Source organism: Zingiber officinale, chromosome 9A (genome assembly GCF_018446385.1).
Source record: "Zingiber officinale cultivar Zhangliang chromosome 9A, Zo_v1.1, whole genome shotgun sequence".
Classification (NCBI taxonomy): domain Eukaryota; kingdom Viridiplantae; phylum Streptophyta; class Magnoliopsida; order Zingiberales; family Zingiberaceae; genus Zingiber; species Zingiber officinale.
The window spans coordinates 91,475,547-91,502,807 of record NC_056002.1 but is presented as its reverse complement, the minus strand read 5'-3'; the positions used below and the strand labels follow the sequence as shown (position 1 = coordinate 91,502,807).

The window sequence follows — 27,261 nt, the reverse complement described above, 5'->3', positions numbered from 1 at the left end:
TATGTGGGCTGTGAGGATATTCTATAAGAGATAAACATGACATTATAATGTCATCAAGCTACTGCTGATGGTCGTTACCATGTTGAAGTAGGTCTGGTACCACTATTACAACTTGGTGAGTGCATGGGTAACACCCATATGTCCACCCCATACTCTCGACTGAGGTCTGGCAGTTTAGTAGTTATATGCTAGGAAGGATGCATCACAACATGCACGGAAATGATTGTAAGATTTATAACTCAATAACCCTGCATGTGGCAGTTTGATCAATTTATTTTACCACTCTCTTGATGTTCATAATGAGTCTACTCAAGTGGATTGCAAGTAAATTGATGGCGTGATCATTTCCTAGATGTTTTTTGGCCTATTGGGTGTCCAAATGATTGTGATGTGACTTTAATAGGCATTTGTTGGCCTATTGGATGCCCAAGAGATTATCGTGCAGCTGTCCTAGGTATTTGTTGGCCTATTGAGTATCCAAGAAACTATTGTGCAACTAACCTAGGTATTTGTTGGCCTATTGGGTGTCTTAGAGATTGTCATGTTACTGTTGTGTAGACCACTTCTAGCCAGTGGACATGAAGACCCACTTGAGGCATGACATCATGAAGTTGCCAAAGATATAAATTATTGTAAATCACTAGAACAAAACTTTTTAAGGGAACCTTGAAGCAATAGTAAAGTTGTTGCCATGTGATCTTGAAGTCATTCGAGTCGCTGAAAGAGCCTCTTGCAAAATGCAAGATAAGGTTATGTACAATAGACCTCATGTGGTTTGACCCTTTCGCGGGACTCCGCACTGGTGGGAGCTTCATGCACCGGGCCGCCCCTTTTTTACTCGCACCAAACTTTTTATAATAGAGTACATAAATTATATCCAATATGGTGGCAATGCGTGCTTTGTTCTTTCTCATTAGTTATCCTACATGGCTCATCCATGCATAATGTACTGGACAACATGAGATCAAAAACAGTTGTGGGTGTTATATTAAATCTTAGAAAGTATTTAGCAGTCAATTCTTTTGTTCAACCAGATTTTTGTACAATAAATATGTTGGATGAATATAATATTACATGAGAAAACAAACACATGTCCATAAGTGTTTCAGAGACATAGTTCTACTCTTACTAGAACGTAATGATGTTTGAGAACACATACATGAAAAAAGTTCAAATATTTATAACAGACTACCTCTTTAGGCCTTTTCATAGAGGTACAGGAAGCAACCTCCTGAATCAAATCAATCAACTTCTCTTTGTCTCTGTGTTCACCATCTCTAGTCAATATCTACAGATGAAAATCAAAATATATTTGTCCTTAAATTCTTCACAATGATTGGAGTTATAGATGGCATATAATAGGAATTCTACCTTGCCCATCTCAATGTCTCCAACACATTCACAGAATGACTGAAATGCTAATAACAACAATCTCCAAAATCATATAAAGAATACCAAGGGTCAGTGCCTTGATCAATTAAACATATATTAAGTAAAATGAGCTTGTAGAAAAAAAAAATTTACTGCAAGGGTTCAAGTTGGCCAAGACCAGCAAGCCCATGGCAACTTCCAAGTTGCAGCGTAAGCACAGAGAAGACAGTAGAATAACTTTGTTCAACAGCCTTTTTTCCAATTTTACCACCTCCTCTGCCATACATTTTCAAATACCAAAATATATTTGGAAGTAAAAGAAATGGTATTGCAGGAATAGAGGTATGCAAAAAACAAAAATACATTATAAACAACACACCTGAAAAATGCAGTGATAGCAAGGATAGCTGCTTGCTGAAACTGGTTATCATTTTGAGCTTCAATAGAGGGATTAGAATTCTCTCCTTTATCCATATCAGTCTTAGGAAGAGGTGTATCAAGAACAGAAACAACATACTCCAGAAATGAAAATGAAAGAACTGGATGCTGGGAGAATGCCTATCAAGAGAAAGATAACATAGAAACCCAAAATAAGTGAAAAAGAGAAAAAAAAAAAAAAATTGTAGATAAGGTTCAATCAGAAAACTAAAGTTCTCTTGGAGGCTCAAATTTTAGCTACAAACAACTCCAGTAAGAACTAAGGTGCAGTATCGCAACTGAAATTAAATTGAAATTTGTTTTGAGCTAGGATGTTTACCAAATTAGATCCAATATTTTAGTCATCCATCATCATGTTTATTAATTCTAATTTATTTTTTTCCTACAAGGGCTGATTTAACATTTTATCTAATCTTATTATAACTATAGAATCTCCTCTCAGTTTGGTATCTCGAGTCTCAAACATAGTAAAGGTAGGCATATGCCTTGAACTAATTCTTCTATTAATCATATAGATGGAAATATTTTGAGATAAAAAATAATTAAAATAATCTTCTCCAAATAAATGCAATTATGTATCTCCAAAACATTTAGCAGGCATGCAAGAGAGAGAGAGAGAGAGAGAGAGAGAGAAGTGTTTGAAGTGAGTAATATGGGTCTGAATCCACTCATCATATGCATTCCGAAGTAAACACTACTCGCATGTCAAGATACTCACAACAAATGCATCCTGCATCGGCCATCCCCCACGAATCCTGGATACATCCTTAGTAGCTATATCCCTTCCAGCAGCAACCAAGATTTCATTGAAGACAGTGATTGTGTTAGTACTCTCCGCCAAGCATGATATCTTGTGGAGTCATGAAAAAGGAATGCCTGATAAATACAGAAAGAGCATCTTCTAGCTTAGTAAATGTACATATCTAATAAGGATACAGCATTCAGCACTTCCTGACGAGTATGTTTATCACTAATGGTGACAGTTGCTGAAAGCAAAGATTGGGTTGTCCTAAAATGATAAGCACAATTAGATTAGGATGTGTAGTACAACATTTGAGATGCAAACTGATAGATAAGACAAACACAAACCTTGAAATATCCAGTTCATGTAATTCATTGCCTCGCTTATTGATGAACTCAGTGACAGCCTGAATAGCACCATCTGCTGCTTGCTTGATCTTGTCACATATAGCCGAGGTGCATGTATGCAATGAGATAACTAGCTGTTCAAAGTATCAGTGCAAAATCAAATAGAGGAATAAGAGACTAGAATGGCTGATCAACAAAAAAAAAGTCAATGAGGTAACCTCATCTCTCATTAGCAGAGCACAAACAGATGAAATGACCCTATTAAAAGTTTCAGACTGATCTATAGATGCATCCTGAAAAGGCAAATGAGAACATGATTGCCAGTTGATATTACCTGAACAAACTAATATATTAAACAGAATAAGATTCCTACCCTTCTTAAAATGGAAATAACATCTTCAAGAGAGGACATGGCACTGTATGAAACTTCAATATCAGTATAATTAACAGATGTCGCCAGTTTCGGAAGTGATAATGCAATGCTGAAGAATAGACCAAGAGTCTATAAAAGTAACAAAATTGACTTAGTGGTCCAAAGCAAGAATAGAATTTTTATAATCCAAATGTGTGTTCGTACTTGAGCTGCTAATTTACGAACTTCAGAGCTTGTATCTGCACACCGTGGAAGATACGTTATTACTCTTTCGCCCAGGCTTAGATAGTCCCGACTTGGCAATACAAATGCAGCTGAAAGCATAAGAAGAGATTGAATAAAATAAAGACATACAAAATCTATGAAGTCAATCATTATTACATGGTAAATTAGAAAATTTTCTCTGTGCCAGTTTGTCTATCTGTTTACTGTGAGTACAACTTGAATGGCAGCCTAGACCACAAACTCCTCCGGAAAACATGTTTCGGAATTTTAGAAGTAGCTCATACACAGCAGCACAACCTCTTCTTCTTTGGTGCTCCACAGAAGATGAAACAAATGAATCTACCTGTCTAAGAATATGCAGCAATTGATCCGCTCGACTCCGTCCATCTTCACCACTGGTCAAGCATGAATTTTATGATATCTCAAACAGCGATAAATCGACAAGTCTCAATTCATAAGAAGAATCTAGGAAGTTATATATATGTTTAAGAAAATCCCATAATACATTGCTTGGCAAGAAGTTCAAAAAAACAATATTGAACAATAAATATGCCTTTAACTAGATTACACCTAATATTTTTTACTCTAATACTCTGAAGCTGGAACTTATAGATAAACAAAGATATAACAAAAACAACACAATAATAACACAACAGCATGAAGACTTGAGGCTTTATATTGGTCTTTAAGAGTCAAAACAGGAGCCATTATATTTGTCTTTTAAGAGTATTTGATTAAACTACAATTTTTAAATGAGGTATTCAAAAGGTAAGAGGTGACATAGAAAACAGAAGACAGGTACATATTTTGCAAAAGGTTGCCAAATGAAATAAATAAATTAGAATTCCGAAAGCAACTTTTTGAAGCAAAGAGTGGATATCCAACGAGAGACCGAGTTAAGGTTGATACTACTCTAAGAGACAAGGATATTAGTTTTGCATGAATAAGTAAAATTAAGGTTCCAATCACATATTTATGAGACAGGAGAAATTTTGGTAGGAGACTTAATTGTGAATCATTTAACACCAAAAGAGAGTAAATGTTGGAAACTCTAATCTGCACTAATCCCGTGTTAAATCATTAACACAAATTAGATGAGAAAGAAACTATCTCGTCCTCAGAATTGTTAAAAATAAATGCTTTAGATCTGTCATAATTTTTGTTTGAATGCTTCTCTCTATTGCATCATCATGGCCATCTAGAAAAAAAAACACTTTTCCCAAAATCATCCCTCTCTTTTCTTTTTTTGAATCAATTTCATCGCTCTAATTTTAAAAAAAATATGTTGCCCCTGTTTTATCAAAAATAAATAAATAGCAAGTTGAACACTATCTATGTTCCATATATTGACATGATAAAAGATTCAATTAGAAACAAAAACTTCAATTCAATTGCAATCACAACCCTTTCTATACTAAGAGGAACCAAAAAAATTGGCACATTAAAGTCAGTTGTAATAACAAACCGCTCATTAAAACATCAAACTGCATTGCAACTTAACAAGTCATTCAGCTAAAATCTGGGGAAACCTTGAGGAAATTCGAACAAAATAGACCTGCGTTGATACCATTAAAGTATCCTACCTAAGTGGGTTTCCATGGTTATAGGCAACGTGACACCCATGTGGACCACATGACAATTTTTTCGATGCCTATTAAGCCAAAATCGATTATGCCAAATCTAGCAGTAAATTTAGGTTTTTTCTTGGAACCTTGCTGGGATAATATCATCCAAACATATATCGTTTTTTTTTTCTTGTAAATTGTAATAGCAAGATAAAAATAGTTTTGTTTGTGTAAGCGTGGTTGTGGATTTTGTACTTCTTTGTTCATTGATGAATGAATCCACCAAGTACAAATACAAATCCATGATTTTGTATTGCTTCTTTGTTCTCCACAAGAAACTCAAATCGCTGTCCAAGGCTGGCACGAGATTAGTTGAAAGTAAACTAGTAGCACATAACCTATTTGTATCAAGTAGAAAAATATGGTCGCTTACAGTATTCCAAAGTAACAAATCTACTGAGAGTCAAGGCTAGACTTTGGACTGCCTGCTCTTCATGTGGGAAAATGTGCAAGCATTAGAGGATATAGAAAAAAAAACAACCACCAAAAGTGGAATAGTAAACATTTATCAATTGCATGAAGAAGATAGCAGCACATTCAAGTGATAAGGTTGTCACCTGGTTGAAAGAATAGCACATAATAAAGAAATTAAATTGTCTACGAGCGGACCAATAATATCCGAAGGATCACTTGGTAAAGCAAAGAAACCTAAAGTCGCCTGTAATAAATAACAAAAATAAGGACAAGGCCAAAGGACTGATGAAAATATAAAACCTTCTTAAGCAAGCTTACCTTCAGAACGCGGTTTCTAGCTTCAACAGGTAATCTTGGTTCCACTAAAACCAAAGTTTTACATGCACTCAAAGCAAGAGTCTGCAAAATATTGACACATAAATCTCCACATGAACAAGAGCAAAGACATCTTTATCATTTCCAATAATGGGAACTCCAGTCTGATGAGGAAAAAACATAAATCACCTGAGTATGCAGATGCTCAGCGCTTGAATCAACCAACTCCTCATTCTCATCTCTTCCCATCAATGTCAGGACATAATCAAGCATTTGATCTCTTCGTTTTAAAGGGAATGAGATGCCCAGTTCAGCAGCGTTGATGACAGCATGACCTTCACAGGAAGTGATAAAGTTATACAACATTTTACAATGCACAAATAAGTTTATCTGTTAACAGGAAGATAAAACTTGAACATGTCCAAAATGAGCATATGAACCTCTCCTCCAAAGAGAGAGCCAAAAAATAAAATCGCAAAAGAAAAGAAGAAATATTTGGCAGCAGTGTTTCAGCAGAAGAGAAAAAAATTAGAAAATGTTCGCACAAATTAATGTACGACAAATCCAGATAAATTTTTATAGTTCCTGACCTAAGAATTAAGTGAAGCATGTATTGGAAATGTTTTCAACTGGCAAACTGATTATTGGTATGTGTATTAGTTAGACTTAGCATATAAATAAGAAGGCAAAATTACCAAATTTTTTAGCTGGCTAATTAGTCAAACTGGAGGGGCATAACCCAACCCAAACAAATCAAGAATACATTTTAGTAAAATTCGCTCTAGTGTTGACAAATCCTTGTTTTCAGAAGATTACATAAGAACATGAAATACAAGGCTCTCTTAGCTGAGCCTAATGGTTGCTTTTCAATGCAACCTTCCTGTCAATGCTTCAAATATTCACAAAAACATAAAAGAGAACGTTCAAGATCTCACACCCCTAAATTCTAGCATTTACATCAATAGAATCCATTTTCGCTAGATAAAGACTAAAGAATTTGATTAGACTCATCTTTCTCTTATGCATAGATATTTGACCAGTTCAAGAGTGTCAAGAACTCAAGATCCCTATTAAGACATAGCAAGCCTAACTGCTTAATATGATTTTCCAGCTATAGCAAAGGAAACTACAAATTTAGGCCTTGGAATGAATGAGAATGATTAAACAAACAATTGACTGAGAATTCCAAACTTGAGGTTTAAAACTGAGCACAAGTTCCAATTAGTATATTTGAAAGAATCAAACCATTGTTTTGTTTTTTCCCTCTGGCCGTACTTATTATCCAAAAGCTTGTGAGTAAAGGAGATTCTTGCTATTTCTTAGCAATAGAAGTCTCTGATTTATTTAAATATACTGTGCAATGGAAATTAATAGCAACTTAGATGTGTTCTCCATTATTTAAGTTAGACTATCATTGCAAACAAAAAATATGAATGTCCCCATCACTTGTTTCTTTGTTCAGAAGGCAAATATGGATCATATGTAGTGCAAATCGATGAGACCGGAAAGCTAAGGGGGTTGAATAGCACTTTAACCTACAAATAATTTTTGCCTTCTCTTGCATTTATACAACAACAACAACAACCAAGACTTTTCCCACTAGGTGGGTCGGCTGTATGAATCCTTTTACACCATTGAGCTCTATCTCCTACTATATCATCATCTATATTTAAATAAATTTTATCTTGTTTTATTATTGCTAACCAAGTCTTTTTTGGTCTTCCTCTTCCTCGTTTGATATGCATGTTTATCATAGTTTCACATCGCCTAACTGAGGCATTTATTGGTCATCTAAGTACATATCCGTACCATCTTCTCTTGCATTTATACAAGACCAAAAAAACTCATTAGCAATTTGCATGGTGCTTGTGTGTTTGTCCATATTAAAGTAAGCATGGCGAAATAATAATAATCATAGAAGGAAAAAATGCAATGCTAACAAGAGACCTTTCGATATCATTAATTTGCAATTATCTCAACCATACAAAGTTAGAAATCAAATATGATTTTCCATGCATTGTTCTAAGAAGAAACACGCTCATTGTTTATATAAAGACGCCCCTACAGTTAGCCAACATTACTTTTTGAACTTGTCTAGACGATTGAAATCTTCTTCATTGACTGACATTCAAATAAAAGGCATGTTGTAACGCTCCAAAATTTAAAAATCCCCGTAAACCACATGCATAAAAATATTAAATATGCTAAATTGATTCAGTTAAATGATTTTAATAAATGATGATATTTGAAAATGAATATATGATTAATTGTGTAACTTTGCATGATTTCAAAGTTAAGGATTTTCAGGCGAATATTCGATGATGTGCCGAGGAAAGAAGATCAGGGACGATTGAGATAAAAATATATATTTTTAAAATATTTATTTTTTTAGGCTCGAAAATATGTTTAATTAAGGTTGAAACTTTCTAAAATTTATAGATTTTATATATATTTGCAAACCAAGAGTTTTTGAGTTCAAGAAGCCAAATTTTGATAAAATCGAGGACTTTAACTTTTTAATTACCCATAATTTCGAAATTTATATATATTAAACATAATATCAGATTAAAAATGGGCCTAATTAACTTAAGTTTACATGGGTTAGTGGGCCTAGACTTGCATTAAACATAAAAGACTTAAACCCTAGCCTAGATGACGATATTTTTGGAAAAAAAAATAGAAAAGAGAATATAGGGTTCTTGGAGGGAGGCAACAGTCGTGATCCTTGCTGCAGATTTTAGAGGGAAAAATCATGTGTTTTGAGAGGAGAAAGCTAAGCCAAGTCGATCCTCGTTCGTCCTCTTCGTCTCCTTGCGTCAATTTTCGAATTTCGAGCGTTTTAAACGCAAAGGCACGTTCTAAACCCTTCTTTTTGCACCATTCAAATTATAGTATGTATGGTTATTGTGTTTATGCATGAAAATATGTGGAATCACGTTTTTGTTGAATAACGATTATGTTTCTTGAAGTTCTTGAGTTTTCTTGAAAGATTCTTGAGTATTCTTGATTGTTATGGGATGTTGCTGCCATTAGAGGGGTTCAGGACTGAGAGGAGTCGTGGACACTAGGGCTCGGCCAAGGGTCGTTTCGATCCAGGTGGGTTGCAGCAACTTGGGACTAGATTCCTAGAGTCTGAATCATGTCTTAAGATGTTAATATAGGTCTAGTTGTGTCTCGGTTCGAGTCGGGGAAAAAGTTATTAAAGTTTAAGTCGGTAAGAGTCTAAAATGAGTAAGTTGAGATGTGACTAAGTAAAGTTATGTCTCGAGGAAAGGTTAGAAGTCATCGCAATGTCCTGAGTAATCATAATAAATGCTTGAAAGGTTATATGAAAAGTTTTAAAAGTTTTGAAGCTATGTGTTAATGGTATGAAATGTACGGATGCATGCTTATTTTATGAAAATGATGAAAAGGGTAATTTCTTTTTGAAAAGGAAAGGAAAAATGTTTTTGAAGAATGTGATTGACTGCGACAAAGGGGATGTGTGAGGAATTTGTCGAAAACGCAGGCGGCGAACTTAAAAAAAAGGTTAATGGGAATACCGCGAGAAAAAGAGGGAGCCCGGTTACAGGAAAAGGCCCCAGAGGGAACCCAGTATCAGATTCTCATATATAGCCAAAGGGATGTGACGAAGAAGTGGTCTCTAAACTCTAGTAAACTAACAAAATGATTAATGGGAATACCGCAAGAGAAAAGGCCCCAGAGGGAGCCTAGTTATGGGAAAAGGCCCCGGAGGGAGGCCAGTATCGGATTCATATATAGAACTCCATGGCTTGGAATGATGGTTTATAGATCGATCAATCAAATCGAGGATAAAGGAGTCACTTTCAATGATCAAACCTCACCTAAAATGTCTAGGATTAATAATGAGGAAAAAGTATATGATGCTTAAAGTATTTTAAATATTTATGTGAATGTAAATGCAAATAATTTAAAAGTTAAATGTATTTTTATTAAAAATATTTTTAAATGCATGTGATTGTATATTTATGTATTTCCTATTAGGATTTGAATGTGCTAAGTCATTAGACTCACTAGGGTTGAATGACACACTAGGGTTGAATGGTTGTAGGTGATGAAAATATGGAGGCAGGAGGCTCTAACTCCTAATTTGGCTCTGACTCCTAATTGGACCGGGCATGGCAGTACACTCCTGGGGACCTTGCATTTCCTCAAAACTATGTTAAATGAATTGTTATGAGAGGATTTTTAAATTGAGAGAGTTGAATATTCTTGAAAGTTAAAATGTTGAATTTTTATTTGAAGATTACGTTTTGAATGGTTTTTAGATAGTTTGTTTACACTTATGTTTGTGTGACTGATAAATTTGGGTTTTAAAACAGTTGAGATTTTATTTCAAAAATGTTAATAAAATAGTTTTTAAATATTGATTTTATAAGTATAGGTTTCACCCATATATATTATAAAAAAATTCTAGTATAATTTAAGTAAAGTGAGAGTTAGGATCGTTTTAGTTGGGGTATCAGAGCAAGGATTTTGTAAGGATTGTGTCGACTGTCGGTTCCGAGAAGCTCAAGAAGTCAAGCCTCAAGTCTGTGAGTTTTATTACTTTAAATTTAAATGCTTAAAGTCAAATGCTTTTATGATTATGAAAACTAGAGGATTAGTTGTTATTGATTTAAATGCATGTTGGTTATGTGTTGGGTTAAATTTAAAAAATTTAGTTTAGAAAAAAAAATGGTTGTCCTTAGAGTCTAGTAACAAACATGATATTTAAAAGTAAGTATATATGGCATACTCATAAAATTTTGGTGTTATATTTTATAAGAAATAAAGACACTCGAGGAATTTTTGAAAGTTATTAAGAAAATTTAGGAGTTTAGAATTCATGTTGATTTATATGATATAGAAATATTATCATGATACTTCTTTGTATTTTGGGATTAAGTGGATATATGTGTTTGAATTATATTCTCTAAGACTATTTGGGTTGTGTAACTTTGAATCACAAAGTTATGAGATAAGTGTTTATATAAAAATTTTGGAGAACTAAAAACTAAAAGGTATTAGTTGTGTTATGACTTTGCATGTGTTCAACATAAGTTACCAATGACCAAGGTATCAAGTTTTTATCAAGTGATCTAAAATCTTGATATGTGGATTCTAGAATTCTATGGACTATAAATGAAGTCAAATTATTAGAGTTAGTCTAATATTGATACGGAATAACTTAATAAGTTTTATATGCTAGTGTTATTTAAAAATTAAGGATATGTTAGAATGCGGCAATCGTTCCAAGGAGGAAAGTCTAAATGTCTTAGGCCTCAACTAAATTGTAATTGGAAAGAAAATAGTTTAAGCATGTTATTGATGCTAGAAGGATTTTATTGTATATGTGGAGATTGATATTATATATTTTTGGGTTTTATGGATTAACATTATTCGAAATTCAAGACTTGCAATAATTCTATAAGGCTACGATTGGTTAGGAGTAATGTAATCAAGTAATAAACTTTATAATGTAATGTCAATGTAATCTTGATTACATTACTACGTTTGGTAATGTAATGTATGTAATCTTTGATTACAAGAGTGATTACATTCTTTTGTTTGGTGTCCGACGACGGTCGATGGCGACGATCGGCGGCGGAGCTCGGAGGCGGCGACCGACGGCGGAGCTCGGAGGCGGCGACCGACGGCGGAGCTCGGAGGCGGCGACCGACGGCGGAGCTCGGAGGCGGCGACCGACGGCGGAGCTCGGAGGCGGCGACCGGAGGCGGAGCTGGAGGCGGCCGGCGGGGCGGCGCTCGGAGGCGGCCGGCAGGGTGGCACTTGGAGGCGACGACCGGCGGCGGCAGAGCGACGTAGGTGACCGATTGATGCCGAAAATGGACTAGGGCTATATTTGACATTTAAATTTTAGTTAAACGGTGACCTTGTAATGTAATCGGATTACATGATGTTGGCCTTATAATCCATATTACAAGGGGGAAGAATTGTAAGTACTTTATGTCGAAAATTTAAGTAAATTTGGTGACTCATTTAAAGGGGGAAGAATTGTAACGCCCCAAAATTTAAAAGTCCCCGTAAACCACATACATAAAAATATTAAATACGCTAAATTGATTTAGTTAAATGATTTTAATAAATGATGATATTTGAAAATGATTATATGATTAATTGTGTAACTCTGCATGTTGAGGATTTTCAGGCGAATGTTCGATGCTTGGCCGAGGAAAGAAGATCAGGGACGATTGAGATAAAAGTATATATTTTAAAAATATTTATTTTTTTAGGCTCGAAAATATGTTTAATCAAGGTTGAAACTTTCTAAAATTTATGGATTTTATATATATTTGCAAACCAAGAGTTTTTGAGTTCGAGAAGTTGAATTTTGATAAAATAGAGGACTTTAATTTTTTTAATTACTCATAATTTCGAAATTTATATATATTAAACATAATATCAAATTAAAAATGGGCCTAATTAACTTAAGTTTACATTTGTTAGTTGGCCTAGACTTGCATTAAATATAAAAGACTTAAATCCTAGCCTAGATGACGATATTTTTGGAAAAAATAGAAAAGAGAATCTAGGGGTCTTGGAGGGAGGCAGTAGCTGTGACCACCCTTGATGCAGATTTCAGAGGGAAAAATTGGTTATCAGAGGAAAAAGCCAAGAGGGAGCCTAATATCGGATTCTTATATATAGCCCAAAGGAATACGACGAAGAAGTGGTCACTGAACTCCAGTGAACTTACAAAATGATTAATGGGAATACCGTGAGGGAAAAGACCCCAGAGGGAGCTTGGTTATAAGGAAAAGACCTGAGAGGGATTCCAGTATCAAATTCTCATATATAGGCCAAAGGGATGAGATGAAGGAGGGGTCGCTGAACTTCGCCGCTTGGTACCATGGTTTATAGATTGATCAATCAAATAAAGGATAGAGGAGCCACTTTCAATGATCAAACCTCACCTAAAATGTCTAGGATTAATGATGAGGAAAAAGTATATGATGCTTAAACTATTTTAAATATCTATGTGAATACAAATGCAAATGATTTAAAAGTTAAATGCATTTTTATTAAAAGTCTTTTTAAATGCATATGACTGTATATTTATGTATTTGCTATTAGGATTTGAATGTGCTGAGTCATTAGACTCACTAGGGTTGAATGGTTGCAGGTGATGAAAATATGGAGGCAGGAGAGGAGGCTCTGACTCTTGATTGGACCGGGCATGGCAGTACACTTCCGAGGACCTTGCATTTCCGCAAAAGTATGTTAAATGAATTGTCAAGAGAGGATTTTAAAATTAAGAGAGTTGAATATTCTTAAAAGTTAAAATATTGAATTTTTATTTAAAGATTGGGTTTTGAATGGTTTTTAAATAGTTTTTTTAGACTTATGTTTATGTGACTAACAAATTTGGATTTTAATGCAGTTGAGATTTTATTTCAAAAATGTTAGTAAAATAGTTTTTAAATATTGATTTTATAAGTATAAGATTCAACCATATACTTAGAAAATGAGGAAGAAATAATTTCTTATTCAAAAGAATAGGTACACGACTCTCTTGTTTATAGAGAGAATTTACAAAAGAAAGGAAACTAATAAAAAGGAAATTAAATAATAAGGAAACTAATTAAAGCTAATAATTGACAAATGATCCTTTCCTATTTTTCCTGATTTGTATATCTTTGATTTTAATGATGACAGGATTTCCAACACTCCCCCTCAAGCTGGTTTGTAGATATCTTCCATAGCCAGCTTGCTAGTCAGCTTATCGAATTGTTTCTTGTGTAGTCCCTTCGTTAATACATCAGCTAATTGTTCATTTGTTGAAAAATATGTCATGCATATTACTCCAGTGTTGATTTTCTCCTTGATGAAATGTTTATCCACCTCTAAATGCTTTGTGCGATCATGAAGAACGGGATTATGAGCTATGGAAATAGTAGCTTTGTTGTCACAATAAACCTATATAGGAGTTGAAAAAGAAAGCTTCAATTCCTCAAGAATTCTTTTGATCCACACTACCTCACAGATTCCATGTGCAACAGCTCTGAATTCTGCTTTAGCACTACTTCTAGCTACCACATTTTGTTTTTTACTTCGTCACGTAACTAGGTTCCCATCAACAAAGGAACAGCAGCCTGATGTTGATCTCCTATCCATAACACTCCCTGCCCAGTCTACATCTGTGTAGACTTCGACTTGAAGATACCCATGTTTCTTGAATAATAAACCTCTTCCTGGAGTTCCTTTCAAATATCTCAATATCCTATAGACGGCCTCGAAATGTTCTGCTCTTGGTGAGTGCATGAACTGACTTGTCATTCTAATTGCGAAAGCGATATCAGGCCGCGTATGAGACAAGTAAATCAATTTTCCTACGAGTCTTTGATAAAGGTCCTTGTTCTTTACTTCTTCAACCCTAGTAGCTTGTAACTTCAAGTTAGGCTCAATTGGAGTCTCAATCATTTTACATCCCAGCAAACCTGTTTCTCCAAGGAGATCAAGAATATATTTTCTTTGATTAACAAATATACCTTCCTTGGACCTTGCAAATTCCATTCCGAGGAAATACTCAAAGGCTCCTAGATCTTTAATTTGAAACTCTTTTGCAAGTCTCCTTTTTAGGTCTGCTAATTCTGTTTCATCATCACTGGTTAGGATAATGTCATTACGTAAACAATTAAAACAACTTTACCCTTTTTTGAATGTTTATAAAATATTGTGTGATCTGCTTGACTCTGCAAAAAATCATAACTAATAACAGCCTTTCCAAAGCGTTCAAACCATGCTCTTGGTGACTGTTTTAAGTCCATATAATGTCTTGTTTAATTTGCACATTTTTTCACTGTCAAGTCCTTCTCAAATCCTGGCAGTAGACTCATGAACACCTCCTCTTCTAGATCACCATTGAGAAATGCGTTTTTAATGTCAAGTTGATGTAGAGGCCAATCTGAATTTGCTGCAAGAGATAACAGAATTCTGATAGAGTTTATCTTAGCAACTGGAGCAAAGGACTCTTGATAGTCAATCTCATAAGTCTGAGTGAAACCCAACTCGTTTCTTGCCTTTGGGTAGATCAACTCTCTCCCAAGTGTCACTTCTCCTTAAAGCATTCATCTCTTCCATGACTGCTAAAATCCAACTCGGATCATCCAACGCTTCCTGTATATTCCTTGGAACAAACAAGTGTGAAATCCTAGAAGTGAAAGCTTTATGGTTTTTTGACAGGCTTTGGTAGGAAAGATAATTTGCAATAGGGTGATTAGTGCAATTTCAAACACCTTTTCTAATTGCTATAGGAACATTAAGATCGGGAATAGTAGGTGAAGAATTAGACGCCAGAGCTCGATTTTTCAGACGGGTGTTGTGCAAGCTTGACATTCGAGTCTTTATTCCTTAGATGAAATCTCTTCCTAGTATAAACCTGAAGCTCAGAATTCAAATCATAACAATCAGTTTGTAGTATTTCTCCCCCTGATCGAGAGTTTCCAACACTAGGCACTAGAGGTGGGTGATTATTTTCAAGATTGTCGGAAAAAATGATGGGAAGTGGGTTAGAAATGTCCAAAAAATTATCTTTTTCTTCACTTGTCATCTCCTAAAGAGAATTTTTAGAAAAATAGGGTTTTGTTTCTAAAAAGGACACATTCATGCTCACAAAAAAAAATTTTGTTTGAAGATTGGAACACTTATACCCCTTTTTGTTTGACGAATAACCCAAGAATACACATTTTATAGCACGTGGTTCAAGTTTTGAACAACATGGAACATGAACATAGGCAGTACATCCAAAAACATTGATAGACAAATCAAAAAACAATCTAATTTCAGGAAAATAAATTTTAAGACGATCAAGAGGTGCCTTGTACTCTAACACCTTAGTAGACATCCTATTTATCAAATAAGAGGCTGTTAAAATTGCTTCACCCCATAAATACTTAGGAACATTCATATAAAACATTATGACACGTGTTACTTCAAGTAAATATTTATTTTTTCGTTCTGCAATGTCATTTTATTGAGGGGTATCTCGGGAAGTGGATTGATGGAAAATACCTTTTTCATTCAAAAAATCACTCAAGTGCTGATTAAAATATTCTGTTCCATTGCAGAATGTAAAATACAAATTTTGGTTTGAAATTAGTTTTCAATCAGAGTGTAAAAATTTTTGAACAAATTTCTCAATCCGATTTTTATTCATTAGATAAATCCAACATAAACGTGTATGGTCATCAATAAATGTTACAAACCATTTTTTTCCAGAAAGAGTAATAATTTTAGATGGCCCCAAACATCACTATAGATCAAGTAAAAAGGTTTGGAGGCCTAGTAATTTTTTGGCAAATAAGTTGAACAATGAAATTTTGCAAAAAAATAAGTTTCAAAGAAGAACAATCAATGCCTTTAAATAATTCTGGAAATAAAGTTTTTAGATAAGGAAAGCTAGGATGTCCTAGTCTATAGTGTCATAGCATTATTTTTTCTCGTACTAAGTTTGAACTAATACTGTTAAGGCTCTGAGCTTTTCTATTACTAATAGGTATTTCATCCAAGTAGTAGAGACCTTCAATCATCCTAGCATGCCCAATCATCATCCTCGAGTTCTGGTCCTGAAATTCACAATGTGATTCAAAAAGTATAATACGACAATTAAAATCTTTAGATAGTTTACTAACAGACAAGAGGTTGCAGGTTAATTTAGGAATATGAAGAACAAAATTAAGATTAAATTGTTCAGTCAATTTGATAAGTCCTTTACCTGCAATAGGTGAAAAATTACTATTGACATTCTAATTTTCTCATTTCCAGAATAAGGGGAATAAGTATCAAATAGGTGAGAGCAACTAGACATGTGGTATGTGGCTCCAGAATCTATGATCCACGGAGAGAAGTTTAAGCAAGACAGAGCTTTAGACATGTGGAGAGCTTTAGGATTGCTACCTGTTTGTGCCAAGAAAACACTAGGAATACGAGATGAGAAGTTGGATTTTATCAGCTTCAACAGTTGATCCATCTGCTCTTTGTTAAAGGGATCTGTGTCGGCTTCATTTGCGGTAGGAATTCCATGATTCTTCTCTCCTTGCTTGCTATTTTTCCCGTTGGCAGGTTTGCCATGAATTTTTCAACATGTCTCACGTGTACGACGAGACTTGTTGTAGAAATCGCATCAAACCCGAGACTTATCATCAGGCCTGCGCTGGTAATTTGCAGCATTAGAAAATGAGGAAGAAATTTCAACTTATTCAAAGGTATACACGACTCTTTTGTTTATAGAGAGAATTTACAATAGAAAGGGAACTAATGAAAAGGAGATTAAATAATAAGGAAACTAATTAAAGCTAATAATTGACAAATGATCCTTTCCTATTTTTCCTGATTTGTATATCTTTGATTTTAATGATGACAGGATTTCCAACACATATATATTATAAAAAAAATCCAGTATAATTTAGGTAAAGTAAGAGTTAGGGTTGTGATATGAGTTGCGCAAGACAAGATCCTATGGAAGATATTTCATTGATTGAAAGCCAACAATTCATAACACTGCTTAACTGGAAGGAAGACCAAGAGTCTTGCAATGAATTCAAGACCAAGAAAGGAGAATGACTCTTTGCCACTCCTAGTCAAAATAAAATGCAACCTTTTATTCATTCCCTAGTTGCATGTATTTGTTTAATGGCACTTAAATGCATACTTGTTTAATTGAACTTTGCTATTAGCAAAGTTTATGTATTTAAGGAGATGAAATGAGTGAAGAGAGGTATTCGAAGAATAAGTTATATTTTCTCTTCCTAAAATCTAAGAGATCTTTTATTGGAGAAATTCTAGAGTTCGGTAGTGCTTGTGTTGTATCCAATCATTAGTTTTTTCGCCATCAATCGAGAATCGGTGGTGTCGTTGTATCCGATTCGGGGTTGGTGCTCGCGGTTTGGCATCATTTTGGTATCAAAGCCGGGTTGATGGCAAATCGACGTCGACGCCCGACTAACGGTGAAGCTACGGTTCAGGAGCGTGACCTTCGTGATGTCGAGATTGAGGACTTGCGAAGACAGGTCCAACAATTGCAGCAGCAAATACAAACAATGCAAGTTAATGATTCTCGTCAAAACTCTGAACGTGAGTCATCAGGAGAAGAGGTGAATCCTTTTCACAATAGAGGAAGTGGTCCTGAGTCTCCTCAGCAAAGACGAATTGATCGTCGTTCCGGGCGTTCGAATGAGATGAAGGTGAATGTTCCAGAGTTCGTGGGGAAAATGGATCCCGAGGAATTCCTTGATTGGTTGCTTACTATCGAACAAGTGTTCGAATATGAAGACTTTTCTGATGAGAAGAGGGTGAAAACGGCAGCCCTCAAGCTTCGTAAATATGTGAGCTTATGGTGGGAAAATCTTAATCATCAACGTCGTCGAGAAGGAAAAAGCAAAATCCGTACATGGGAGAAGATGCGACGGGAACTCTGCAAAAGATTTTTGCCGGTAAATTATCGTCAAAATTTATTTCTCCAGTACCATGATTTGAAACAAGGAGATTGTAGCGTTGAAGAATACACTTATGAGTTCGAACAATTGAAGCTACGTTGTGATGTTACGGAGCAAGAGGAACAAACGATCGCTCGCTACCTCAGTGGGCTAAAAGTTATTATTTCCGATGCAGTTGAACTTCAAACATATTGGTCTTTCGTCGATGTATGTAAACTTGCCCAAAAGATTGAGAAGCAGTTATCAAAGAAGAGCCCCCATAAATCTTTTGCGAAGGCATCATTCAACAAAGGGAGTTTGTTGCCTAAACGTGACCTTCCAATTCCCTCTTCTGCAAACAAAGAGAAGGGGAAGGTAGAGGCAATTTCCTCGGAAGTGAGTCGCGCTCGGAAGTGTTTTAAATGTCAAGGTTTTGGTCATATGGCAGCCGAATGTCCCACCTGACGCACTGTTATTATTCGCGAAGTTGTCGAAGAAGAGGAAGCCACAAAATCTGAAAATCCATTGTGGGATGAAGACATCGAAGAGATAGAAGAAGTCGCGGATGAAGGTACATTATTGGTGCTACGAAGGACTCTTAATACCAATGCAATATCTCAGGAGGAAGATCAACGGGAGCGAATTTTTCAAACTCGTTGCACGGTGTCCGGGAAGGTATGCAATATTATAACCGACGGAGGAAGTTGTACCAACGTCGTTTCCACAACCATGATAGAGAAGTTGCAGCTACCCACGACGATCCATCCTCATCCTTATAAACTCCAATGGTTGAGTCAAGATTGAGAAGTTCGAGTCACAAAACAAGCCCTTGTATCCTTCTCAATTGGCACCCATTATAAAGACGAGGTAACTTGTGATGTTGTTCCAATGGATGTTTATCATCTTCTACTCGGCTGCCCGTGGTAGTTTGATCAGCGTGTCATCCATGATGGTTTTCGAAATACCTATTCTTTTGTTCTGGACCGAAAGAAGATTATTCTGATGCCGATAGCACCTGGAAAAGTAGGGTTGTCTGATATCTCTTCCAAGCCCACACTTCTCATTAATAAAGCAACGGTTCGTGCTATTCTAGCAAAATCAGAACTATTTTATTTTTTGATGATTGTTGAAGTTGCTAACAGCACCGAAGAAGCTTTGCATCCCCTTGTCCATAAGCTCTTAGAGGAGTTTAATGATGCCTTTCCATAAGAAATGCCCAGAGGACTACCGCCCTTGCGAGACGTACAACATCAAATTGATCTTATACCCGGAGCATCCTTGCCGAACAAACCAGCTTATAGGTGCAACCCAAAGGAGGCTAAGGAACTTCAACAACCAGTGGGCAACTTAATAGCAAAGGGATATGTTCGAGAAAGTCTAAGTCCTTGTTCGGTTCCGACTATACTCGTGCCAAAGAAAGATGGTTCGTGGCGGATGTGCGTGGACAGCCGTGCTATTAATAAAATTACGGTGACATATCGTTTTTCGATTCTTCGTCTTGATGATATGCTTGATGAACTATACGGAGCTAAATCAACTTTCCTACAAGTCTTTGATAAAGGTCCCTGTTCTTTACTTCTTCAGCCCTAGCAGCTTGTAACTTCAAGTTAGGCTCAATTGGGGTCTCAACCATTTTACATCACAGCAAACCTGTTTCTCCAAGGAGATCAAGAATATATTTTCTTTGATTAACAAATATACCTTCCTTGGACCTTGCAAATTCAATTCCGAGGAAATACTTAAGGGCTCCTAGATCTTATTTGAAACTCTTTTGCAAATCTCCTCTTTAGGTCTGCTAATTCTGTTTCATCATCACCGGTTAAGATAATATCATCAACGTAAACAATTAAAATAACAACTTTACCCCTTTTTGAATGTTTATAAAATATTGTGTGATCTGCTTGACTCTGCAAAAAACCATAACTAATAACAGCCTTTCCAAAGCGTTCAAACCATGCTCTTGGTGACTGTTTAAGTCCATATAATGCCTTGTTTAATTTGCAGACTTTTTCACTGCGAAGTCCCTTCTCAAATCCCGGCGGTAGACTCATGAACACCTCCTCTTCTAGATCACTATTGAGAAATGTGTTTTTAATGTCAAGTTGATGTAGAGGCCAATCTGAATTTGCTGCAAGAGATAACAGAATTCTGATAGTTTATCTTAGCAACTGGAGCAAATGTCTCTTGATAGTCAATCCCATAAGTCTGAGTGAAGCCTTTAGGCCCTTTAGCCACCAGTCTAGCCTTGTACCTTTCAATGCTTCCATCAGCTTTACATTTTATTATAAACACTCATTTACACCCAACTCGTTTCTTGCCTTTGGGTAGATCAACTATCTCCCAAGTGTCACTTCTCCTTAAAGCATTCATCTCTTCCATGACTGCTAAATTCTAACTCGGATCATCCAACGCTTCCTGTATATTCCTTTTGGAACAAACAAGTGTGAAATCCTAGAAGTGAAAGCTTTATGGTTTTTTGACAATCTTTGGTAGGAAAGATAATTTGCAATAGGATGATTAGTGCAATTTCGAACACCTTTTCTAATTGCTATAGGAACATCAAGATCGAGAATAGTAGGTGAAGAATTAGACACGGTAAGAGGAATCAAAGCTGGACTTGTGATAGGGTTACCTGAAATTTCAAAGCCAGAGCTCGATTTTTCAGACGGGTGTTGTGCAGGCTTGACATTTGAGTCTTTATTCCTCGGATGAAATCTCTTCCTAGTATAAACCTGAAGCTCAGAATTCAGATCATGATGATCAGTTTGTAGTATTTCTCCCCCTGATCGAGAGTTTCCAACACTAGGCACTAGAGCTGGATGATTATTTTCAAGATTGTCGGAAAAAATGATATTGGGAAGTGGGTTAAAAATCTCCAAAAAATTATTTTTTTCTTCACTTGTCGTCTCCTAAAGAGAATTTTTAGAAAAATAGGGTTTTGTTTCTAAAAAGGACACATCCATGCTTACAAAAAACATTTTGTTTGAGGATCGAAACACTTATACCCCTTTTTGTTCGATGAATAACCCAAGAATACATATTTTATAACACGTGGTTCAAGTTTTGAACGAAATTGACATGGAACATAAACATAGACAGTACATCCAAAAATTTGGACAGACAAATCAGAAAACAATCTAATTTCAGGAAAAAAAATTTTAAGACAATCAAGAGGTGTTTTGTACTCTAACACCTTAGTAGGCATCCTATTTATCAAATAAGAGGCTGTTAAAATTGCTTCACCTCATAAATACTTAGGAACATTCATATAAAACATCATGGCACGTGCTACTTCAAGTAAATGTTTATTTTTTCGTTCTGCAATGTCATTTTGTTGAGGAGTATCTCGGCAAGTGGATTGATGAAAAATACTTTTTTCATTCAAAAAATCACCCAAGTGCTCATTAAAATATTCTATTCCATTATCAGAATGTAAAATACAAATTTTGATTTGAAATTGGTTTTCAATCAGAGTGTAAAAATTTTTGAACAAATTTCTCACTTCCGATTTTTTATTCATTAGATAAATCCAACATAAACGTGTATGGTCATCAATAAATGTTACAAACCATTCTTTTCAAGAAAGAGTAGTGATTTTAGATGGGCCCCAAACATCACTATGAATCAAGTAAAAAGGTTTGGAGCCTGGTAATTTTTTGGCAAATAAGTTAAACGATGAAATTTTGCAAAAAAATAAGTTTCACAATGTAAAGAAGAGCAATCAATGCCTCTAAATAATTCTGGAAATAAGATTTTTAGATAAGGAAAGCTAGGATATCCTAGTCTATAGTGTCATAGCATTATTTTTTCTCGAACTGAGTTTGAACTAATACTGTTAAGGCTCTGAGCTTTTCTATTACTAACAGGTATTTCATCCAAGTAGTAGAGACCTTCAATCATCCTAGCACGCCCAATAATCATCCCCGAGTTCTGGTCCTGAAATTCACAATGTGATTCAAAAAATATAATACGACAATTAGAATCTTTAGATAGTTTACTAACAGACAAGAGGTTGCAAGCTAATTTAGGAACATGAAGAACATAATTGAGATTAAATTGTTTGGCCAGTTTGATAAGTCCTTTGCCTGCAATAGGTGAAAAACTACCATCAGCAATTCTAATTTTCTCATTTCCAGAACAAGGGGAATAAGTATCAAATAGGTGAGAGCAACTAGACATGTGGTCTGTGGCTCCAAAATCGATGATCCACGGAGAGGAGTTTAAGCAAGAGAGAGCTTTAGACATGTGGAGAGCTTTAGGATTGCTACTTGTTTGTGCCAAGAAAACACTAGGAATACGAGATGAGAAGTTGGATTTTATCAGCTTCAAGAGTTGATCCATCTGCTCTTTGCTGAAGGGACCACGACTTCATTTGCGGTAGGAATTCCACGATTCTTCTCTCCTTGCTTGTTATTTTTCCAGTTGGCAAGTTTGCCATGAATTTTCCAACATGTCTCACGTGTATGGCGAGGCTTGTTGCAGAAATCGTACCAAACCCGAGGCTTATCATCAGACCTGCACAAAGTGGCAGGGATTGTAGTGGTTTCGGGCGTGACTTCTGACATCGCTCTGATACCAACTTAGAAAATGAGGAAGAAATAATTACTTATTCAAAAGAATAGGTACACGACTCTCTTGTTTATAGAGAGAATTTACAATAAAAAGAAAACTAATGAAAAGGAGATTAAATAATAAGGAAACTAATTAAAGCCAAATGATCCCTTCCTATTTTTCCTGATTTGTATATCTTTGATTTTAATGATGACAGGATTTCCAACACATATATATTATAAAAAAAAATCCAGTATAATTTAGGTAAAGTAAGAGTTAGGGTTGTGATATGAGTTGCGCAAGACAAGATCCTATGGAAGATATTTCATTGATTGAAAGCCAACAATTCCTAACACTGCTTAACTGGAAGGAAGACCAAGAGTCTTGCAATGAATTCACGACCAAGAAAGGAGAATGACTCTTTTCCACTCCTAGTCAAAATAAAATGCAACCTTTTATTCATTCCCTAGTTGCATGTATTTGTTTAATGACACTTAAATGCATACTTGTTTAATTGAACTTTGCTATTAGCAAAGTTATATTTAAGGAGATGTAATGAGTGAAGAGAGGTATTCGAAGAATAAGTTCTATTTTCTCTTCCTAAAATCTAAGAGATCTTTTATTGGAGAAATTCTAGAGTTCGGTGGTGCTTGTGTTGTATCCAATCATTAGTTTTTTTGCCATCAATCGAGAATCGGTGGTGTCGTTGTATCCGATTCGGGGTTAGTGCTCGCGGTTTGGCATCATTTTGGTATCAGAGCCGGGTTGATGGCAAATCGACGTCGACGCCCGACTAACGGTGAAGCTGCGGTTCAGGAGCGTGACCTTCGTGATGTCGAGATTGAGGACTTGCGAAGACAGGTCCAACAATTGCATCAGCAAATACAAACAATGCAAGTTAATGATTCTCGTCAAAACTCTGAACGTGAGTCATCAGGAGAAGAGGTGAATCCTTTTCACAATAGAGGAAGTGGTCCTGAGTCTCCTCGGCAAAGACGAATTGATCGTCGTTCCGGGCGTTCGAATGAGATGAAGGTGAATGTTCCAGAGTTCGTGGGGAAAATGGATCCCGAGGAATTCCTTGATTGGTTGCTTACTATCGAACGAGTGTTCGAATATGAAGACTTTTCTGATGAGAAGAGGGTGAAAACGGCAGCCCTCAAGCTTCGTAAATATGTGAGCTTGTGGTGGGAAAATCTTAATCATCAACGTCGTCGAGAAGGAAAAAGCAAAATCCGTACATGGGAGAAGATGCGACGGGAACTCTGCAAAAGATTTTTGTCGATAAATTATCGTCAAGATTTATTTCTCCAGTACCATGATTTGAAACAAGGAGATTGTAGCGTTGAAGAATACACTTATGAGTTCGAACAATTGAAGCTACGTTGTGATGTTACGGAGCAAGAGGAACAAACAATCGCTCGCTACCTCAGTGGGCTAAAAGGTATTATTTCCGATGCAGTTGAACTTCAAACATATTGGTCTTTTGTCAATGTATGTAAACTTGCCCAGAAGATTGAGAAGCAGTTATCAAAGAAGAGCCCCCATAAATCTTTTGCGAAGGCGTCATTCAACAAAGGGAGTTTGTTGCCTAAACGTGACCTTCCAATTCCCTCTTCTGCAAACAAAGGGAAGGGGAAGGTAGAGGCAATTTCCTTGGAAGTGAGTCGCGCTCGGAAGTGTTTTAAATGTCAAGGTTTTGGTCATATGGCAGTCGAATGTCCCACCAGACGCACTGTTATTATTCGCGAAGTTGTCGAAGAAGAGGAAGCCACAAAATCTGAAAATCCATTGTGGGATGAAGACATCGAAGAGATAGAAGAAGTCGCGGATGAAGGTACATTATTGGTGCTACGAAGGACTCTTAATACCAATGCAATATCTCAGGAGGAAGATCAACGGGAGCGAATTTTTCAAACTCGTTGCACGGTGTCCGGGAAGGTATGCAATATTATAACCGACGGAGGAAGTTGTACCAACGTCGTTTCCACAACCATGATAGAGAAGTTGCAGCTACCCACGACGATCCATCCTCATCCTTATAAACTCCAGTGGTTGAGTCAAGATTGAGAAGTTCGAGTCACAAAACAAGCCCTTGTATCCTTCTCAATTGGCACCCATTATAAAGATGAGGTAACTTGTGATGTTGTTCCAATGGATGTTTGTCATCTTCTACTCGGCTGCCTGTGGCAGTTTGATCAGCGTGTCATCCATGATGGTTTTCGAAATACTTATTCTTTTGTTCTGGACCGAAAGAAGATTATTCTGATGCCGATAGCACCTGGAAAAGTAGGGTTGTCTGATATCTCTTCCAAGCCCACACTTCTCATTGATAAAGCAACGGTTCATGCTATTTTAGCAAAATCAGAACTATTTTATTTTTTGATGATTGTTGAAGTTGCTAACAGCACCGAAGAAGCTTTGCATCCCCTTGTCCATAAGCTCTTAGAGGAGTTTAATGATGTCTTTCCAGAAGAAATGCCCAGAGGACTACCGCCCTTGCGAGACGTACAACATCAAATTGATCTTATACCCGGAGCATCCTTGCCGAACAAACCAACTTATAGGTGCAACCCAAAGGAGGCTAAGGAACTTCAACAACAAGTGGCCAACTTAATAGCAAAGGGATATGTTCGAGAAAGTCTAAGCCCTTGTTCGGTTCCGGCTATACTCGTGCCAAAGAAAGATGGTTCGTGGCGGATGTGCGTGGACAGCCGTGCTATTAATAAAATTACGGTGACATATCGTTTTTCGATTCTTCGTCTTGATGATATGCTTGATGAACTATACGAAGCTAAAGTATTTTCCAAGGTTGATCTTCGCAACGGTTATCACCAAATACGCATGAAAGAAGGGGACGAGTGGAAGACCGCTTTTAAAACTAGAGGAGGGTTGTATGAGTGGCTTGTTATGCCCTTCGGGTTGACTAATGCCCCAAGCACCTTCATGTGTCTTATGAATCAGATTTTGAGGCCTTTTCTCGGCAAATTTATCGTCGTATACTTCGATGATATTCTTATTTACAGCAAGAATGAAGGAGAGCATATTCAACACCTTCGAGAATTATTTACAACATTACGGCAAGAGAAACTTTTCGGAAACTTGAAGAAGTGCAGATTTTTATCACCACAGGTTGTCTTCCTTGGCTATGTTGTTTCTGCCGACGGTATCCGTGTTGATGAGAGTAAGGTCGAGGCAATTCGATCATGGCCTTCTCCTTGTTCAACCCATGAAGTACGTAGTTTCCATGGTCTTGCATCGTTCTATCGGCGATTTATTCGTAATTTTAGTTCTCTGGCAACCCCTCTGACAGAAACCTTGAAGGGAGATCAATTCATTTGGACAGACGCCGCACAACGTAGTTTTGAGACCCTCAAAGAAAGGCTCGGTGAAGCTCCCGTATTAGCACTTCCCTATTTTGAGAAAGTCTTTGAAGTGGAATGTGATGCTTCCGGGACAGGGATTGGCGAAGTCTTGCAACAAGAAGGTTGCCCCATTGCGTTTTTTAGTGAGAAACTACATAATTCAAGGGCAAAATATTCTACGTATGATAAGGAGTTTTATGCAGCCATCCGAGTACTGGAGCATTGGAGTCATTATCTCCTTCCGAAAGAATTTATCCTTCATACTGATCATGAGTCACTTAAATTCATTAATGGACAGCACAACGTGAGTCGCCGACATGCCAAATGGGTAGAATTCCTTCAATCATATTCCTTTGTTCTCATGCACAAGTCAGGAAAAGCGAACATTGTCGCGGACGCGCTTTCTAGAAGACGTGTTATTATCTACGCTCGATGTTAAAATTATGGGATTCGAGTTTCTTAAAGAACTCTACTCTAGTGACAATGAATTTTCTGCAGCATATGGAGAATGCTCTCAAGGCGCTTTTGGTAAATATTTAATCCATGATGGTTTTCTATTTAAAAATAATAAGCTTTGCATTCCTAGATGTTCTCTTCGAGAGCTTTTAATTCGGGAAGTACACGGAGAAGGTGTGGCTGGACATTTTGGCATAGAGACGACTTCTTCCATGCTCCAAGAACATTTTTATTGGCCAAACATGATCAAGGATGTCAAAGTTATTGTCAGTCGCTGTATTACTTGTCATCAAGCCAAGAGTCAATCGCAACCTCAAGGACCATATATGCCTTTGCCCGTGGCCGAGCGTCCTTGGGAGTTTGTGAGCATGAATTTCGTTCTTGGTCTTCCGAGAACTCAACCCTGTCGAGATGCAATTATGGTGGTCGTTGATCGATTCTCAAAGATGGCGCATTTCATTCCATGTCAAAAGATAAACGATGCCTCTTCAGTCGCAAATCTTTATTTCCGAGAGATTGTGCGACTACATGGTGTGCCACGAACCATCGTATCCGATCAAGACTCTAAATTTCTGAGTTAATTTTGGAAGACGCTATGGAAT

General features: G+C 36.5%; 1 protein-coding gene across 1 annotated transcript in view; it reads right to left on the bottom strand.

Annotated features, from left to right (window-relative positions):
• LOC122021219 (protein SHOOT GRAVITROPISM 6-like) overlaps positions 1 to 27,261 on the bottom strand; it is a 67,898-nt gene that overhangs the window by 7,348 nt on the left and 33,289 nt on the right. Inside the window, exons 28-41 of the mRNA XM_042579304.1 lie at positions 6,040 to 6,185; positions 5,854 to 5,934; positions 5,679 to 5,779; positions 3,653 to 3,891; positions 3,476 to 3,585; positions 3,272 to 3,400; positions 3,117 to 3,191; positions 2,899 to 3,032; positions 2,746 to 2,818; positions 2,528 to 2,659; positions 1,751 to 1,929; positions 1,525 to 1,647; positions 1,372 to 1,432; positions 1,193 to 1,288 (exon numbers count right to left, since the gene is read on the bottom strand). Coding sequence (XP_042435238.1) covers positions 1,193 to 1,288; positions 1,372 to 1,432; positions 1,525 to 1,647; positions 1,751 to 1,929; positions 2,528 to 2,659; positions 2,746 to 2,818; positions 2,899 to 3,032; positions 3,117 to 3,191; positions 3,272 to 3,400; positions 3,476 to 3,585; positions 3,653 to 3,891; positions 5,679 to 5,779; positions 5,854 to 5,934; positions 6,040 to 6,185 — 1,679 coding nt within the window. The remainder of the gene's footprint in view (positions 1 to 1,192; positions 1,289 to 1,371; positions 1,433 to 1,524; positions 1,648 to 1,750; positions 1,930 to 2,527; positions 2,660 to 2,745; positions 2,819 to 2,898; positions 3,033 to 3,116; positions 3,192 to 3,271; positions 3,401 to 3,475; positions 3,586 to 3,652; positions 3,892 to 5,678; positions 5,780 to 5,853; positions 5,935 to 6,039; positions 6,186 to 27,261) is intronic.